This window comes from Rhopalosiphum padi, chromosome 3 (assembly GCF_020882245.1).
Source record: "Rhopalosiphum padi isolate XX-2018 chromosome 3, ASM2088224v1, whole genome shotgun sequence".
NCBI lineage: Eukaryota > Metazoa > Arthropoda > Insecta > Hemiptera > Aphididae > Rhopalosiphum > Rhopalosiphum padi.
In genome coordinates, this window is record NC_083599.1 from 77,860,471 (window position 1) to 77,881,207 (window position 20,737).

General features: G+C 30.4%; 2 protein-coding genes across 2 annotated transcripts; one reads left to right on the forward strand and one right to left on the reverse strand.

Annotated features, from left to right (window-relative positions):
- Nucleotides 1–16,088: 16,088 nt before the first annotated feature.
- Nucleotides 16,089–16,976, forward strand: LOC132925814 (zinc finger MYM-type protein 1-like). Its single transcript, XM_060990178.1, has one exon. The coding sequence runs from the start codon at nt 16,089–16,091 to the stop codon at nt 16,974–16,976; it is 888 nt and encodes a 295-aa protein (XP_060846161.1).
- Nucleotides 16,977–19,303: 2,327 nt separating this feature from the next.
- Nucleotides 19,304–20,362, reverse strand: LOC132925815 (craniofacial development protein 2-like). The gene is made up of 2 exons (XM_060990179.1): nt 20,166–20,362; nt 19,304–20,123 (listed from the first exon to the last, which is right to left on the reverse strand). Exons 1-2 carry the CDS (start codon nt 20,360–20,362, stop codon nt 19,304–19,306), a joined length of 1,017 nt encoding a protein of 338 aa, XP_060846162.1.
- Nucleotides 20,363–20,737: the final 375 nt, after the last annotated feature.

Consider the following 20,737-nt stretch of genomic DNA (forward strand, 5'->3'; position numbering starts at 1 on the left):
TTCTTTAATGCTGCAGTTATTAGGGGCATGTCTTATATAATTATCAGCAACAGAATGAAATTTAGTTTCATCTTCTGCATTTTGACGAAAACTTGACAAGGAATCTGATGTATAAATATTATAATTTGTTAGTATAAATGAGTGTTGTTACCATAAATAACCGAAAATATTTGTAGACCAATAAATTTATCTTTTGTTTTTCCTTTATAGCTAAATTCTGATAAAACTTCCTTTTCAAAGCAACAGTCGGTTGTTTTTCGAATAGCAGCATTAAATGACATTCCACCAACTTTCATCAACAAATAATACTTCTGAAATGCCATAAATAAAACCATAAAAAAAAGAAAACACAATTATTTAGAATCTATTTAAATATATAATATGGATGGAGCCAATAGTTAATATGCTGTATCCAACATGTATGACTAAATGTACGAGACGATACAAATTTAAAAACATTTACTATCAAATACGAATGCATGATAAATCGATAACTATTAAATAATTTTCAATTAAATGTATCCTTGATACATGATTTTTAGAGTATAACTTTCCATTTGTAAATTATCTATAAAATGTTAATATCTATGATAGTGGATCAGTTTTCACCTATACACAATACACATGCACTGATGTATTTTGAGTTTATATATAAAATCAAATTTGAATCTGAAATATAACTTCTTATACATTAGCCATTATAATATAAAATATGTAGTCTACTTGAAATTACATGTATTTAAAGTTAATCTATAAAAGATATTAAAATTAAGTTATAATTTTTTTTTTTTAATTTAGTATTAAAATTGTACTTAACAGTTTTATTAAATTGAAGAAATCAGATTTTTTTAATATTTACATTATTTCTTATTTAAATAATAATTTTGAATTTCCAGTTCTTCTTTATATTTATTAGGTTCTTCATTACTATCAGATAATAGTTTTTCTACGGTTTTAAGTTCATCTTTCGTTTTTACAGTTAAGATACCAATGAATGCTGGAGGAATATATGGTAATGGGACAGCCATGGCTCTAATTCGAGAATCTGCTTTCATGATATTCACTATTTTTTTGTCCATATTTTCCACAGCTTTACAAAGTTTAGTATAAGAATTGTTTAGAATCATTATTTGAACCATAAATTGTTTGTCTTTAGATTTAAAATATGATTTTAAATCCGAAATACTTTTGCAACAACAACCTAAAAAATATGAAATCATACTTAAAATGAATTATTCAGAAATAATAGTTTTGGCTAATTTAATTGACTTAGTGGTATTTTCTGTTTTAATTGAAGAAGAAATAGTGAGAGATGTGTTAGATAATTTATTACAATTGGATGTAGAATCAAGATTTGTATATGTAATTACAAAATCATCTTTAAATTCTAAAAAATCTTCAGCGTTATTAACTTCGTTTGGAAAATTTGAAATAATGTCTTTTTCAAGAACTGCTTCAGTGTCATCCAACCCATCATTGCAAATAGCTAAAAAAAAAAATAATAAAGTTAACTAAATAAATGTTGTTTGAAAAAAAAAATTATGAAGGTAATATTTCCACGAGCTTGACGCATAAAATGAATCAATATTTGGTAAACTAGTCATTATTTTTAATTGGATTTGATTGAGTTGAAGATCTATAATCATTCTGATCCAAATAATTTTCTGCAATGCAGTCATAAAAATGAATTTATGTAGAAAATAATATACAAAATAAATAATACATTTATTTACCTGTATTTTGGTTTAAATTTGATTTAATTGTAACAGCAACTAATGGTGGATTTGGTAATGAATATTCCGGATTTGGTAAATTGAGTCCTATATTATTATTTTTAGGTAAACTGAGTCCCTTGTAAAAAAACGAAAGCGGTGAATTGAGTCCCCTGTAAAAAAGTTAAAGCGGTGAATAATTTTTTTTAACCCAAATATGTTTCCCATTGCTAATGTGTATAAATATTGCACAAGGGCATTGTTTTTATTCTGAGCACTGCAGTTGTCTGTAAAAATAAATACAGTTTCAACTTGGCTGTCCATTATTTCAGAAAAATAGTGGTGAAGAAAACTTATGACTTCATTTTGGCCTTTTCGTCCTGTTGCTTCATCATACAGAAAAAAATATGATTTTCCTAATCTCCCTGAAGTTATGCATAAATTATAAACCCACAGCTGCTGTTTGTAGAACACATCTCCACATGGGATATGTGGTAGAAGAAGATTTTGCTGATAGTCAAATGCTAATACCTCCAATTTATTTGTATCAATTTTTGCTTCCAATGTTTTTTGTTTAATATCAGCATAAAAAACATCAGCCTTCATAATATGTAATTTTTTTTCGGTTTCAAAGTTTTTTTTAGATGTTTCATCAACAGCTGTTGTAATAAAGTTCTGTAGTTTATCACATTTCTGGCAAGTGTCAGAACGTGGATATCCAAATGACAAATTGAAATTTGTCAAAAAATGATTACGATAAAATCATATGTTACATTAGGTTTTATATTTTTATCTCCCTCTTGAATACTTTTCCAAGTATTTGATTCATGTTTTACCATGTACAGTTCATACATTTTGCTGATACTTAAATCTGCTGATAAATACCGTACACTTTCATTTTTATGACGACTATAATGAGATATACGTGATGGAAAACTATCAATGTGGGTTTCTATTTGAAAAATGACTTGATCTTTCTTTTGATTTCCTCTTTTTATTTGTTTCCCTCGCTTATCCACAGGAGATAACATTATTTTGTATAGATTTTATTATTCTTTCCACTCTTGATTTACCAATTCCAAAAAATGAACAAAATGCAACTTTACACACAATTTTTTCTGTTGAACCAATGCGAATTTTATAATAACAAGAACAGTTTTTTGGCTTACTATTATTTTTTGGTCTATGTCTATTAACTGTTTGAACTTTGATCAAACCAGCAAGATATGTATCTTGCTTTTCTTTACTAGCAATGTTATTAAATGAATCTATAATTATATCTCTTTCTGAATTAATAACTTTAGTAAAACATTTTTTATTACATTTACAAGGTGGACCTGTAACTCGAGCCCTAACATGTTTTCCACGTAAACTAATGTGTGAAAGCCCTTGGGCCTTTGAATTTTTTGATACATTGCGTCTCCATTTATTTACTTGTCGTAATTTTTTTTTTACTTTTACGTACCTCACTGTCACTTTGTTCTTCGTTGGAATCTTCAATAACTCGTATATTTTCATCATATTCCGTATTCACATTACTATTGTTACAGCCAGTCGTTATTAATGATCGATTGATCATTACATTTTCATAATCTGAATAATCTGATATATTTTCAAATTCGGAGACTTCAATCGGCGAATTAGGATTATAATCAGAATCGTTAAACCAATCATCAATGCTCGAACCATTTAAACTTATATCACTCATGACTAAACTAATATGTATTTTATAACAAATAAAATAAAACTAAAAGTCAACAATCAAATAAAATATATATTATAAATTATAAATAACTAATAAAATAATAAAACTTAAAAGTAACAAAATCTAAATATTTATTATTTATTATTTTGTGAGAATATTCCTATATGATATAAGACAAGTGTGGTATGGAAAAAATTGATAAACACGTTTTTATACAGTGGTACCATTGTACGGTGCAACAAAAAGATATCTCCGGATATGTCTGGTTGTTGCACCGTAATAAAAACCAGACATCTCCATAAGTATTATAACTCTGTATTTAATGATCGGATTTGTCTGATTGTTGCACCAAACGACGTAAAAATTTTTTTGTGATAACAAAAGCTGAAAAAAAAATTTTGCCAAAAAATGGGGATGTCTTGTTGTTGCTCCGTGGTCTTCAATTGAGTCCCTTATAAAATATTTATTCTAGTAAATTAATAATGCTTATAATAATTAGTACTTATTTTCTAAATTAATAATAATAATAATGGGTAATCAATGTCAACTTTTTAATAAATAATACATAATATAATAATTAATAATAATTAATATTGTCAATAATAATAATAATAATAATAGGTAATCAATGTCAACTTTTAAATTAATAATACATAATACATATAATCAGGGTTCGGGACTTATAGCTCTAAAAAGCACTAAAATATGCGCTTATATATGACCCAATAAACTTAAAAATATGCACTAAAAAATTTAAAAATATGCACTAAAAAATTAAAAAAAAATTAAAAATCATTAACAAAAAAGATTTATTTGATATAATATGTATTAATAAATAGGTATATATAATATATTATTTTTTTTATATTTAAAAAAATAAAAAAAAAATAAAAAAATTTGTAATTTAAATCTTAGTGCCTTTGTGATTGCATTGAACTATTAGATGTTTTCGAACATTTTCGAACTGGAAGGCTCTTCTATTATCGACTAGAATACACTTATATGCCGAAAATGAACGTTCCACGTCGACGGAAGTAATGGGAGCATACTTGAAAAATGACAGATCATTACATGTTAGATCTTCTGCAATTGAACGAAGATCCATAGACTCTCCTCCGGTGATAATTTTACATATTTGTTTTAAACTATTTAAACCCTTGTTTTTTATTAATACTTGATCAAGTTTTTTTGACACCGCAATTCCATATGGTCCGTGTAAATTACATAATTTCGATTCAATATCCTCTATAAGTTTTATCGAATCTGTTAATGGAACATATTGTGTCTGTAGTTGTTTTATAGCTACAGTTAACACTTCAAAATTGGATTTGATAAAAGCCAAGTTACATTGTAAGTTCATAGTTTTGCCTTTTGAATACTAACTGCATCATTTTCGTCTAATAAATGTATAATGCGAACAATTGTTTCAAAATTTTCGCAATAGTAAATTGCGGCATCCAACCATGTTCCCCAACGAGTTATTATGGGTTCTGGTGGCAATTTAATTCCAGGTGCTTCAGTTTTAAATAATAAAATTCTAGAAGGGGCTTTTCTAAAAATTTTTTTTACATTTGATATTAAGTTATCTACCTCATCAAATTGTCCTCGAATTTCCTCGGCTACACGATGAATCCCGTGAGCAACACATGTAGTATGAACCATTCTAGTATAAAAACGTTTTAAAACAGATCCAGCTTTTACCATGTATGGTGCGGCGTCTGTTAAAAATAACAAAACATTGTCGTAATTGATACTTCCAGACCATAAGATTCCCATTGCCTTATCAAATAGTTTGCAAATTGTTGTATGATTAGTTCTATCCAGTTCTTCCGAGTGTAGTAAAAATATATTGCCAGTACTATCAGTCTTGAGAACTCCTACAACGACGTTTGCTATGAAACGTCCTTCGACATCACACGTCTCATCAATAGAGACCCAAATTTTATTTTCACCTATCTCAGTTTTAATATTCTCAATAGTTTTATTGTACACATCATCAATATATCCCTTACGCAGAGTGGATTCAAATGGTATATTTTTAACTGTATATTTTTATTAAAATTCTCGAAATTTACTGTTTGAAAGTTTATTCAAAGGAATATTTGCCGCCATTAAAGCTTCGCATAAATCGGTATTGAATTCTGACTTTGTTGGCAAACTGGTCAATAGTGTTTGTTTTTTTTTCTGTTCCTGGTCTTTTTGTCGTTTGAGAGCTTTTTGGTGTTTAACAGTACTAATATGTTGGCTAACATTAAATTTTTTCTCTGAACTTATTCGAATTTCACACACTTTACAAAATAAACTGTTCGCGACTATCGAAAAAGTATCAGAACCAAATTCTGTTACATAGCTTCTTAAACGACCACATACTGATTGTTTTTCTTTTGGCATTATTTTACTAAAGCTATGAAACGCACAGACACACAATAAATCGAACTCGAACTCACGATGACAAACAACGAACTAATAGGTAATTGTACTGGTGTACCGGTGCAGTTTATCGATCTCTCAATAAATTAGATTATTTTAATCACTTGCCGAGCGATATGAATGTAGCCTGTAGATAAGTACACATATCAGACATTTTTCAATTAACCATAACTCAGATAACTACATGGTTTTCGATTTGTTGAGTAGGTATTTATAAATCAAGTGCACGTACTACATTTTTGTGACAGATAGCTACACAAATAGTATTACTACAAAACAAATTTTCGCAATTAATCGTTCAACATTTTAATTAATACATTTTGAACAATTATATTAACCACCAATCATTACAAATCGTCGAATAAGCAAAAAATATGCAAAAACCTTTAAAATATGCAAAACCCCCCAAAATATGCAAAAATATGCAAAATAAAATTTCATATTTTAATTCTCTGTACTACAAAACGTATTTGTAGATCACTCTGCTATGTTTTACATCACCTATGATGGATATGCAAATGCTATAAGTCCCGAACCCTGCATATAATAATTTATAATAATTAATATTTTTAATAATAATAATAAATAATACTCTTGATATTAAACGGGTAAATATTTTAATGATACGAGCTTAATAAATTGAAGTCTACTAATTTCATTATTTTTGTACTTCGTCATTTGTTCTCTTAATATATTCTCCTTTTCTATGTTGTGTTTTGATTTTTTGCATAAATCTTTACTTCTTATTTGAATATATGTATTAGATTGGATTTCTTTGAGTGCATCAATAAAAATATAAATATTTGGATGTGAAGTATAAAATAAACTATTCAGCTTTGCGTGAAATGATTCACAACTATTTGTTGTACGATTAGATAATGTCGAAAATTCAGCCCAAAGATTAGGCGGGAATGTAGAATCTGGTGCAATGTATGTTTTTAAAATATAATCGGTGAATAATTTTATATTTTCATTTGCAGGAAGCTTTGGCATAATATCTTCAATGAAACAATCGTAAACATCTTTCGGTCTTAAAAATGGTAAACCAAAAAAATTTTTTAAAAAATTACTCTCCTCTGAATTTCGTTTTTTGTAATTTGTACTTAAACCAAGGCATTGTATTTTTTTCCACCAACTTTGTCCAAGGTGAAAACGACAACCTTTAATATTAATTGTTGGCCAAACTTGTTGCGCGGCATTATGGATAGATTTTTCAAAGTCAATAAAAATATATTTTGGTGAAAATGTTAAACCAACAATTGTACACTGATCCATCGTATACTTAAAGGAATAAAAAAAAGATTTGGTTTCCTTGTTTGGCAATAAAAAAAAACTAGTGGGACATACATTTCATTCACAAGTGCGTGAATCGTAAAGATTTGTAAAAAATATTTGGGAAAACTTTTAAAAGTACCGTCAACGTAATCGTATTTGTTTCACATAAAACCATTAAGTTGGACGTTGTTGAAAATCCGATAATATTATTATCGTGATCATTAACCATTAGAAAGGGTTCGTCCGTATTAGTTTTAATTATTAATTTATTAATAACTTCATGCGTTTCAATTACAGTTTTTGGTAAATTAGGGTGGACAGTTGATCGAATATTTCGTATATTTCTTTTATTTAAGGATATTCTCAAGATTCCGTTTACAATGCCGATGAAAGTGGCTTAAACTGGAAAGCACTACCAAGAAAATCACTTGCTTCTTGCCAAGAACATGCAGAGCGTGGTTTTAAGAAAGAGTAACAATTATGATATGTGCTAATGCCCCTGGGACCCATAAATTGCCTAACAGGTGACGCGTCATTTGATCCAGTAAATAATATCCGCAACATTTGGTCCGGTGAAAAAATATCAGATAATTTATTTATTATATTTTAACAATTTAATTAGTTAATAAATTTAATTAATAATAATTTTATTTTTAATAGTAACACAAATCAATTTAATATTATAATCGAACGTTTTTTAAAAACATGTTTATATTTAAGTAAAAGTTTAGTAAAAATAAATAAGTAGAAATATCTCTATAAGTCTTAAAACTATAAAATTAAAAATTAAAATTATGAGCGATGCCTTTTAAATAATTTAGCAAATTGGTATAATCATAATTTTGTACAACATTTTTTAAACGTTTGTCAAGGTCCTTATACTTATGTTTTTCGGTTGGATTAATCTCACCTAAATTAATTTTCTCGATTTTTGCCTCTTGCAGCCCTTGTTCTTTTTTCAAGAAGTTGATAAATTTCCATATCGTGGTATGGTGAGATCCCAAACTTGTATTAAAAGCATGATGCCAACCCTCAACAGCGTTAGTAGTCCGAGGGAAATCCATAACTACATCATTGTAACAGTTCTACATTTCTAAGGGGAACATTGGATTTTTTTTCCTTCTACGAACTGTACGCCCAATTCATGTTTCTTCGAAATAATCTATTATTGGTTGAAGAACTTCTTCGTTATCAACAAAATATTGGGAATTCAAAAGTTCTTTAAAAGCATTTGCTACATCTTGAACCGGAATAAAAGCCAAAGCACACAAGTGTTTTATTTGGAGCGCAAATAAAGAATCTTCTCCATATTTTTTTTGTAGACCATTAGTTTGTATTTTACGCCAAACACATTGTCCAAAATGGAAAAAACATCCTTTTATTACTGCATTAGGAAATATTTCGCCAAATGCAGAAATAAATGGTTGCTCAAAGTCTATGCGGATCGATAATGGGTTAAGTTGTTGATTTAATATTAACAACTGTCTTAGAACTTCAATGTAACTATTTTTTGTACGGTTAGTCATCAAGATATAAACTACTGGAACAACACAATCAGTTCTATAACTATGTATAGTATATAACTGCGAAAATATTGACAGAACTGTTTTGAAAGTTCCGTCACCTAACCAATTATCCGATTCTTGAAGTAAGTTTAAATTAGATTTAGTTGTAAAAATTAAAATTCTATTTTCATTATTTCCACTATCGTATGATAGGAAAAGTTCATTTTTGTTTGTAAAATTATATATTTCTGGTATTAGAAGATCATTAGCGTTACTAGGATTTACTGGAAGATTTTCTTTAGTTATTCTTGTCCGTTGAATTGTTCTCGACATCGATTTAATAGTAGATAGTTGGCCAATTACTGAAGTAGAAGCTTCACCTAACTTAGTTGAGATGATGTTTCTAGTTGAAAATTGTCCATTTTCAGCACTTTTCTTTATTTCATTAACAAGTTCCTTAGCCTCAGATTTTGCTACATTTGGAGCACGTGAATGGTCAGTGTGTTTTAGAATCTCGCCTATGAATAAAGTGAATAAACAAATAGTTTTTTTAACTAATAAGTATTTAAAAAAAAAAAAAAATTATATTTAATAAAAATTTCAAGAAAATTATTTTCAAGCAAATTGGAGCAGTTTTAATACATTAATTTTTGATTTTAATTACCTGATTCATCTTCTGAAGTAGTGTGACATCGGTTTTTTCATGCAAATTTTTTATAATCAAGAGCAACGCCATACAATTTTATTTTCGTATACTTCATGCTTGCTGTACAGAAAACCGTTATACACCATATATTTTTGCCTTTTTGGCTTTTAATACATTTTAGTGGCATAATTCAAACTTATAAAAACCACGCGCAAAGAAATTTGTATCGTGTGGATATCCACAATAAACACTAAGAAAAATCCCAGTATACTGTACAAAATTATGAGGACTATTGTCGAATAGACGTACCTATACAGAATACAGAACACACACTAAATATGATAAGATTGTTCACATAGGTATATAAACTATAATCGGCGAAAGTAGTACAGATAAGATTGATCGATATTTTTTCTATCTGTACTATTCTTAAAATAATGAAAAATATAATCTAATATAATATAAACATGCTTTTAAAAAATGTTTGATCATAAGATTATATTCATTTATGTAATTATTTAAAAAGAATTGTCCATATTTCAAAACTTATAGAGATATTTCTACTTATTTTTTTATTTTTACTAAACTTGTACTTAAATATAAACATGTTTTTAAAAAACGTTCCAGTATAATATTAAATTAATTTGTGTTACTATTAAAAATACAATTATTATTTATTAAATTTATTAACTAATTAAATTATTAAAAAAAAAAAATTACCCTGCCATTGGTACTGCTGTGAAATTTTATTATATGTGCGCGTTACACCTTGATGTCCACCAAGTGGATTTTCGTGAAATTCCTTTATGATCTGTAGTTTGTTATCTGTCGTTAACTTATCGCGAGTGTATATCTGAATATACACAGGAGAGTCACGGAAGGTATACCTTAACATATTTCGTACGACTTCCCACTTCAGTCCATCTAGGTCGCAGCCTAGACGTGGACAAGCGAGCTGCGTAACTTTATACTTGACGCAGATTGACTTGAGGTTCTGTAGACTTTGGAAGAGAATTTCATAACTTGATTTTTGCCAGAAAAATTCTTTTGTGATTATATAAAACACCTGATGATTGCTCACATTGATTGTTGCAATCTCTGTTATTTGGCATTTTTGTCGACGAAGTTCATTAACTTTTCCAAATCGGGTTCGGAATTCAAATGCAATTCCTTTCCTTGCTTTAAAATCTGCTGATACACAATGTGCTAATGAGATTCCAGCCTCTACGGAAAACAGATCTCCTGTTAGCTCGGAAATTTTCTTCGTAGGACCCAGTTTAATTTCATCTGCTTCCAGAAATGCTTGATAACCAGTATCAACTTCCCTTTTCGATTCTAGGTCTAAGTGTTCGTTGTCTACTGATTTTAAAGAGGTTCCTTGAGTTTCTGGAGGTTCTGATTGGTTGTAATGACTCGATGAGGTCTGAGCTCTCGTAGTTACCGTTTGAATACGACTCAGTGCGTCAGCATTTGTGTTGTTCACTCCTGGTTTGAAATGGATAGTGTACTGGTACTCTTCCAGCTTGAGGCGCCAACGAGTGAGTCTTGATCCTGGATCGGTAATATTAAACAACCATACTAGTGCTCGATGATCGGTAATTATATTAAACTTTTGCCCGAATAGATAAGGTCTATATATCTTAATTCCCCATACTATGCTGGTTAGCTCCTTCTCGGTGGTGTTGTAGTTGATTTCTGCCTTATTTAGAGTACGAGATGCAAATGCTATCGGCAAATCCTTTCCTATCGGTCCTTGCGACAGTACACATCCGATCGCGTAGTCACTTGCATCACAAGTCAAGTTAAATGGTTTAGAGAAGTCCGGATATTGTAATATTGGTGCCTGTGTCAAGAGGTCTTTTAACTGTTCAAAAGATTTTTGGCAAAGGTCACTCCATCTGAACGTTGCGTCCTTTTTTAACAATGAGGTCAGTGGCTTAGCGATCTGCCCATAGTTTCTAATAAATCTTCTGTAGTAGCCTGAAAGTCCTAAAAATGACTTAACCTCTCTCACATTTCTTGGAATTGGAAATTGTTTCACACAACTTATCTTCTGAAGATCTGGCTTGACTCTTTCGTCAGTGATTTGATGTCCGAGATTGATATATAGAATATCCTATTCTGTGTATAGCATACAGACAGGGGTTCACAACAATAGATTCTATACCTGACTCAGGATTATCCATTATATGTTGCATTACTTCAATCAACTTATTTAAATTTAAAGAAACAAAGTTTAATATTTTTGAACGATGCACCAACGAGTTTCATTAGCAACTGGAATACGTTTACCAATAATAGTATCTAACACGAATGTACGTTTAGGAGATTTTTTAAAAAAAAACAGATATTCCTAAAAGTGTGGAAAAAAATATTCTGGATTGTGGTATACAATAACTCCCATGCTGAAGAACAAGATTAAGCCGATGAGCACAACAGTGAGTAAAAAGAGCGTGGGGTGCTTCATTTCTTATTTGTTGTTGAAGTCCATTAACATGCCCAGCCATGACACTTGCTCCATCATAACACTGAGCTATCAATTTTGTTTTAAAATTAAAAGGTTCTAGTACTGTTGTTATTAAACTAAAAAGAGCTTTAGCATTCTTACTACTGCTAACATCATGGAAGCCTAAAAATCTTTCTTTTAATTCACCAGTTTTTTTAACATACCTCAAAGTTATTGCACACTGTGACTTTTCAACAATGTCAGTAGTATCATCGGATATGACAGAAAAAAAAGATACCTCACTAATTTCTGATTTAATCACATCTAGTACATACTCATACACACAATGAATAATTTCATTTTGGATTGTTTTTGATTGTCCAGTGAAAACATTACTTATTTTATTGTAATGTAATGGTAATTCATCATTCCTTTTAATAAGTAAATTAAACACTTCACGGAAATTACCCTGGTTTAAGGAAGTAGATCTCTCATCATGGCCTCTAAATGCCAACTCTTGTTTCCCCAAAAGTATTGTTACTTCAATCAATTGCAACAAAATTAACCTATTCTTTCTTACATTTTCATTGTAAATGGTTTTGTTCAAAAGAGCCCCTTCATTTAACGCATCAGCAATAGTACTTTTATTTTTTTCTAAACGAACTAATCCCATATAGTTATGTATATGCTCTTTTGATGCTTCATGCATTTTAAAACTTCTGGCCAGATTTTTTAAATCATAATAGCCATCAGTAATCCAAACATTTTTAACTTTACCGAGTAAAATGCAAGGCCAACACTACAGTCGCTGTTTATAAAAACTACCACACAACCACTTATGGTTATTGTACCAAGATATATTGAAAGACCGAGAACTTACTTTAGTTTTAGTTTTCTGAGTGGGTATGCAAATGGTATCTAACATCTCTGTAGGACGACCATTAAATAAAATTTGTTTTTTTTGAATTTCATTTCTACGGGAAAATGGAGTTTCAATTAAAGACATAACCACATCGTTGAACGGGAACATATTCAATATTTCGATAGAAATTTTAATTAATTATACCAATAACAAACTGCAATAAAAAAAACGAATTTAGCGAATAACGTAAAACGATTCTAACTATAATAGTATAATGTCCTAAAATCGTAAGACAAATAATATAATAAGTCTATGGTTAAAATAGCTAGATTTGTATCATTTAAATCATAGACACAGAATGTATATTATTTATATTATTATATCATGTCTATGATTTAAATTAATATTCACTGATAACTGATAAATGATAAATTATTATCTATAAAAATAGTAGGGTAAGTAATGACTTATGGAACATACGGATGTATTATCAATTCCTATTATCTGCAGTTTTGTCGTTTAGATTGCACAGAATGATTAATACCACTGAGGCTAATTTATATCAGCCTCATTCTACCGTATACATATACTATATTTCCAATTTACCCCCACTACATAATGTTATTATTTCAATACCTAACTGAAGCATAAAAATTTTTGCCTCTCGGGCCTCATCGGTTCGCTTCGTAAACACCATCCACCGAGTATTCATATAATATTTCGTCACGTCACTTCGCGGCCCCACTCTAGTGGTAGTAGACAGTAGTATACACTCCTATGGCGGTGACCGCGGGGCGTGGAGTATGTAGTGCCATACACCGGTACTGGCGCAGTACTTCGCACTTTCGCGCCAAATTTGTATGTTATCAGTTTTTTACCATTAACTTTTGTCTTTTACGATTTAAAAAAAAAATATAAATTATGTTTATTTTAATATTTTGAAAGATTATTAGATACTGATAATAGGCTCATAATAAATTATTAGATATGGTAAATTTTAGGTGAGGCTGTGCCTCACTTGCCTTACCCGGCGAGCCGCCACTGATATATATGTGCATATTTAACTAAAATTTTTGCATAAAAATCCGGGCCCTATTTATTATTATTGGTATACGTGCCGGTAACCGATGATCGAATTGATGACCGTGCTCTATTAAATTATTATTATGCCGTATTACATTTTTATTATTATTATTATTTTTGTGTGACCTTTATTTGGGGCGAAGTTTTTATGCCGTATGGCTTTTCTTGGCCATAACTTACCTCTTATTTTTTTTTTAATTACTAATAAATTCCGCAAAAATACCTATACCTAAAACAATGCGTTCATTATTATTTATTCTTCCCTATTTGTTTTATTTTCTTCATCTCTATAATATTATAAAATCCTACACGCTCCGGTTTAAAAATCTCGGCTGTGGGTTGGCGACCTTACCACGTCAATGTACGCACCACAAACCGAACCTGGGTACAAGATTGTGCGAGACGTCACAACTTATCTGCACAATTTTACGTAAGCTTTTGTGAAGACAGTTTCAAATGTCTGAATTTATTTATTCAATATCAGGTTAGGTATAACCTAACTATATTATTACGCGTTTAGTAATTTATTTAAGTACTTATTTGATATTTAGAACAATAGCTTTGCTATTAACAACTTGATTAAAGCTTCGATTGTTACTTTTAATTTAGACTCAGATACGTTTTATTGACATAATCAACAGGGACAGTTTTTAGTTCTTACATTGTATTACAGATCGCCAATTAAGGTACTTATACAATTACTGATATTTGTCTTAACCTACACTATAATATTATTATTATATTAAATCAATTATACCTACTGAATTTATTTTTGTTATTTTGTAGATAAATATGTCAAAATGAAGACTAAAAACAATTTTAGACTTATCATGTGGAAATAGTGGGAAAACAAATACAAATTTGGAGAAAAATAAAAAGCATGGAAATCAAACATTTAAAGATTTTTTATCTGCTGCAGAGTTTGTGTTTGAATATTTTGAATCAGACCTGGTTAATTTGGGTAATGTAAATGTTGTAAAAAATGATGTCAATAATATGATGTTACAAACAGAAAATATTTTTGATCTTGATAAAACTCAATATTGTGTAGAAAATGAATCAAATAAAAATATGATATTTTATGATGACTTACAATATAATTTTGAGTGTGAAACAAATAATATAGTTGACAATAGTTTAGAACTTAATTTAATAGAAAATAAATTGGTTGTTTGTAATGAAAACTTACATTATGTATCATTAGATGTTGACAGAGGCGGATTTCCCATTAGGCATTGTAGGCAGCTGCCTAGGGTGGCAAAATTTGGGGGGCGGCAAATTTTTGTAGTGTTTTATTAAAAAAACATCAAACGATCAAACATATAGTACATCGTATATGATATTCAGTATACCAATTTATTTTGGTTCATTATAATTTATAGTCATTACCTATAAATATTATAGTAAACAATTATATAGAAAACAGTTTTTGATAATATGTACTATATATTTTAACACGTTGGTATAGTCCGCCCAGAGCCCGCATGGGTCATAATAATATATAAAGCAACAATGGTTTTATTATTCTTATCGGAGATCGACGTCGCGCGTCGTCGTAATTTCGATAAAAATAAATACTCACACAGTCACACTGCCACACTATATTACTAATTCGACATACGATTATTATATTATTTCGCAATCTGTGTTTGAAACATCGAGTCACGTGTCGTGTGTCCGTACTGCGTGTATTTTACAAATCTACAAGAAACTAGAAAATACCTAAGCAACTGGTAAGTACTAAAAAATATTTTAAATCGTACCAAGGATAGTAACTAGTAAGGTTGTTAAATTAAATGGTTTTCTTATATAATTATCATTTTGTGTAGGTATTTAAATTTAAGTTATAATGAGTGATGGAAGAAAAAGGTTGAGTGGTTCTGAATATGGAAAACGTTCTAAAGAAAAAAATAGAAAAGAACAGGAAGTTATTAAAAGATCAAAGAAAATAAATTCTTTTTTTATATCTAAAAGTATTGATAATACTATTAATACAACAAATACAAGTAATCAAATAATTGTCGACTCAGATTCTAGTTTTGTTGAAAATATTAAAATAATTGATAATGGCTTAAATAATAAACCTCCAGAAACAGAAAATATTAAATCTATTGATGATAGCTTAAATAATAAACCTTCAGAAATAGAAAATATTAAAATAATTGATGATTCTGAAAATATACTTCCAAGCAACAATAATAATACTAGTACTTTATCCAAAACTACTTTTTGTGTTCCAAAAGACCCAATAGATTGGATAATTAATAACACTACTTGTGATTATATTGTAATGCATGGCTTTAATCAAAATAAAAATTTGAACTTCTTAAACAGTAAAAGACAATACAATGATGTTAATAGATATTTAACAATTTCATTATTTCATTAAAGAAAATTGCTAAATGGTGAAAAATGTTTACGAACATGGTTAGTTTATTCAGAAAAAAAGGATGTGTGTTTTGTGGACCTTGTCTTTTATTTGATAGAGATAATTATTCACAATTTTCAAAAGATGGTTTTAATGATTGGAAAAATGCAGAAAGTAGAGTAAGCCAACATGAAAATTCCACCAAACATAAATCGAATTTGATTACTTTAAAAGAAAGAGCAAATACATTAGGAACAATAAACGTTAGTTTAACAAAACAGTTAGATGAACATATTAATTATTGGGAAAATGTATTGAGACGGGTAGTTGCTACAGTTAAAGCTTTATCATCCAGAGGTCTTCCCCTTAGAGGTCACAACGAAAAATTTGGGTCAACTCAGAATGGTAATTATTTAATGGCTATGGAACTTATCTCTGAGTTTGATCCATTTCTTGCTGAACACATTGGTAAATTTGGCCAGTGCGGTAGTGGTCACACGAATTATTTATCGTCTACCATATACGAAGAAATTATTCAGTTAATGGCTGATAAAATCAGGCAAAAAATTATTGACGAAATAAAAACAGTTAAGTATTATTCGATAATAGTAGATAGTAGTCCCGATATTTCACATGTAGACCAACTATCCTTCGTTATTCGTTATGTTCAAGAAAACGGCGTGCCAATAGAACGATTTCTTCAATTTCTTCCAAACACTGGTCATAAAGCTATTGAGTTATTTGATTCAGTTACAAAGCTTCTTAATTCTTACGAAATAGAAATAGAAAATTGCCGAGGTCAGTCCTATGACAATGCCCGAAACATGTCAGGAATATATTCAGGACTACAGGCAAGGATTAAAGAGTTAAATCCTTTAATTGAATATGTACCTTGTTCCGCCCACTCGCTGAATTTAGTAGGATCTTGTGCAGCTGATAGTTGAGATGATACATTGACATATTTTTCCCTTCTTCAAACAGTATACAATTTATAAGTAACGTTTAAGTCCACCAGAACATTGTCAATGTACAATTATTATGGTAAAAAAAAAAAATATAAGTAATATCATTTATGTTTAAAATTATTTTACTATTATTGTAATGTATTTGATTCTTTTTTTTTTAATTATTTTAATTATATTTTATACCTACTCACATTTTTTTTCATAGTATATACACAAACACACACATACACACGCACAAATATATTTATACGATTTCCTACTTATATATTGTGGACGTATATTAAATTATATGTATATAGTTAAACCTATTAATATAGTTAAACGTAACGTGTTTTTAAATATTTTATTATTATGTATATATCGTACATTTTATCTTTTTTTTTTTTGTTTTTCAATCCGGAGATTGGTTTTTTTTAGCAAATGTTTCACAATAAATGACTTCTCCATTTTTCTCTATCATTCGCCATATTTTTAAGCTCCCTGTAGGAAGTGACTCCTGCATCCTGCATTATTTGACTAATGTATCTCGTCCTAGGTCTTCCTCTTGATCTTGTACCCTCTATCATACCTTCGATTATTATACTATGCAGTTCGTCTCCGTGCCTCAACGTGTGTCCTATCATCTGCCATCTCCTTCTCTTTATGGTGTCTATCAATGTTCGTTTTTCATCTATTGTTCTCAGGATGTCTTCATTTGATCTTCTATCAGTCCAGCTTATTCTCTGCATTTTCCTCCAACACCACATCTCGAGAGCTTCTAACATATCTTTTTCTTTCTTATTAATTGTCCAGGTCTCACTTCCATATAATGCCACACTCCAGACATATGTTTTTATGAGCCGTTTCTTCGTTGCTATGTTCATATTTTTTTATGTTAGTATTTTTCTCTTTTTAAGGAATGTGCTCTTTGCTTGACCTATCCTACTTCTGATTTCTTTAATAGATTTCCCGTTGTCTGTTATAATGCTGCCCAAGTATTTGAAATGGTCTACTTGGATAATTTCTTTGTTTTCTAATGTTATATTTATAGATGGTACGTTTTTCTTGTAGCATACTAAGGTTTTGGTCTTAGCTGAATTTATTTTCAGACTATATTCTTTAAACGTAAAATTCATTACATTTAATGCTGCTTGTAGGTCTTCCTCAGATGTTGCGAGAACGACTATATCATCAGCAAAGCGAAGCATGGTTATTAGTACCCCTCCTATTTTCACTCCGATTCCTTTTTGTTCTAACCAATGCTTTATGACATTTATTGCTCTTTCAATAAATACATTGAACAATGCAGGTGAAAGTGGGCACCCTTGTCTCACACCTTTTTGGATTCTAGCAGTCACTGTTGTTGTATTAATGTTGATAGTGGTTTCTTGTTCTTCATAAATCTTATAGAGAATACGTCTGTCTTTAAAATCTATCTCTGTTTCTTCCAAAATTTTAAAGAGACTTGTCCAATTTATGCTATCGAATGCTTTTTCTAGGTCTATAAAAGCCATATAAGTGATTTTTTGCCTCTCGATTTGTTTTTCAAGTATTACTCTCAGACCTAAAATAGCCTCCCTGGTTCCTTTGTTTTTCCGGAAACCATATTGGTCGTTGTCTAATCTAACTTCTATCCTTTTACTTATCCTTTTACTTACAATTATTGTCAGTAATTTAGCCGCATGCGATATCAGGCTTAAGGTCCGAAAATTTTCGCATTGATTGGCTCTTGGTTTTTTGGTAGGATGACTAATCTACTGCATCCAAAATCTCTTGGAATTATTCCAGTCTCGTATATTTTACATAACAGTTCGTACAGAGCGTTCTTTATTTCATCATCTGTCTGTTGTAGGAGTTCTGTGTTTAGTTTGTCCGGGCCTGGTGCTTTGTTTTTCTTAATTGTTTGAAGTGCGTCTTCAAATTCTGATTTTAGGATCCTTGTATTTGCATTTAAATCAAAGTCACCGTCGGTTGGGTTTTCAACGAGTAGGTCGTTGTTTTCTTCTTCTCTGTTCTTCTACGTATTCTTTCCATCTATTCGCTATTGCTATTTCATCTATGAGTAAATTTCCTTCTTTATCCTTTACGTGTGTGCATTGTGACTTTTTTTCATTAAAGTATCGTTTGATGAGTTTATATGCCTTGTCCTGTTGATTGTATTTCATCATATTGTCTACACAATTCTTTTCGATCCACATTTCTTTGGCCTTTTTCGCTTCACGGTTGATTTTATTTCTTAACGTCTTATATTGTTTTTTACTTACTTCATCTATTTTGTTTTTAAACAATCTTCTTCTTTCTATATCTTGAACTATTTCCATTGTGATCTATTCGTGTTTCGGTGCTGGTTTCCCCCTAATTAATACTTCTTCTGCAGACTGGATAATGGATTCTTTTATGCAACGCCATCTATGTTCTATATTATTACAGTCATCTGTCTTCGGCTTGTCTTTGGTATCAAATTTTTCTTTGCATTTCTTTTCGAACAGTTTTCTTATTTCTGGTTGCTTTAGTTGACACAAATTCCAATCAGGTCCTTTGTTTTTTGGTCTTTCTAATTTCTTAAATTTCAATACTGATTTGATCATTACCAGGTTGTGGTCACTGTCAATATCAGCTCCTGGGTAAGATTTGCTAGATTTGATCTGGTTTTTGTATCTATTCTTTACCATGATGTAGTCTAATTGATATCTGTTGATATCACCTGGCATTTTAAACGTATAGCGTCTTCTTTTATGATTCATGAATAAAGTATTAGTTATAATTAAATCATGTTGTCTACAGAATTCGACAAGACGGTCACCTCTTTCATTCCTTGTTCCAAGTCCATATTTGCCAACTTCTCTGCCGTCTGTACTTTCACCCACAATCGCATTCCAATCTCCCATGATAATTAAATTTTCCTTACTATTTGTTAGGCTAATGAGTTCTTCTATCTTTTCGTAGATTTCTTCTACTTCTTCATCGTTCGCTTGTGTTGTGGGCATATATGCTTGTATTATTGCGATGTCATTGGGGACAGATTTTAATTTGATCATTATCAATCTATCATCGTAAGTTATGTAACTTCTCACACATTGTGCCCATTTCTTATTCAGAATAATGCCAACTCCATTTCTTCCATTGTCACCGCCGGAGTAGATAACTCTGTAATTTCCCGATATAAAGTCACCTTGACCATTCCATCACATTTCACTTATTCCCAAAATATCAATTTTGAGGCGTTTCATCTCAATCTTAAGATTTTCTAGTTTCCCTGTTTGCAACAGGGTTCTGACATTCCATGTTCCTATCATACTACAAGGATTTCGCTTGGTGACGACCTGAGGTACCTTGTTTGGCCTCCTGCCGGGAATGACCTCTCCGATAAGGTTGTTTCCATACATGTTATCATTTATTGTGCTGGTCATTTGTTATTTGAGTAAGGAGATTAATGTGGTGGTTTCCTCTTGCCTTCCACATCGCAGTGTAGTGGCCGTGTTCATGGTCTCCATGCACGTCTACTACTTCTACCTGGCTATAGCTGTACCTGCTTACGAAGCATTCACCTGTAGCCAGTACTGAAGGCGCTGCAGCTCACCTTCAGGTCCATTTTAGTCGCCTCTTACGACGGGCATGGACTACCGTGGGTGTATTCTGGCCCCCTACCCACAGGGGGTGTACATTTTATCAGTTTTGTTATAATACTATATATATATATTTGTCCTCAATATTTTCAATATATTATAAGGTGTTTGCTATAGTGCAGTTTTTGGTTTTAT

Bases quoted from the DNA above. Each gene is read 5' to 3' on its own strand.
- LOC132925814 (XM_060990178.1), top strand. From the start codon at position 16,089: ATGGTTAGTTTATTCAGAAAAAAAGGATGTGTGTTTTGTGGACCTTGT.
- LOC132925815 (XM_060990179.1), bottom strand. From the start codon at position 20,362: ATGTATGGAAACAACCTTATCGGAGAGGTCATTCCCGGCAGGAGGCCA. The intron at 20,124-20,165 runs GTGATGGAATGG...GGGAAATTACAG, and splicing joins ATTTTGGGAATAAGTGAAAT to AGTTATCTACTCCGGCGGTG.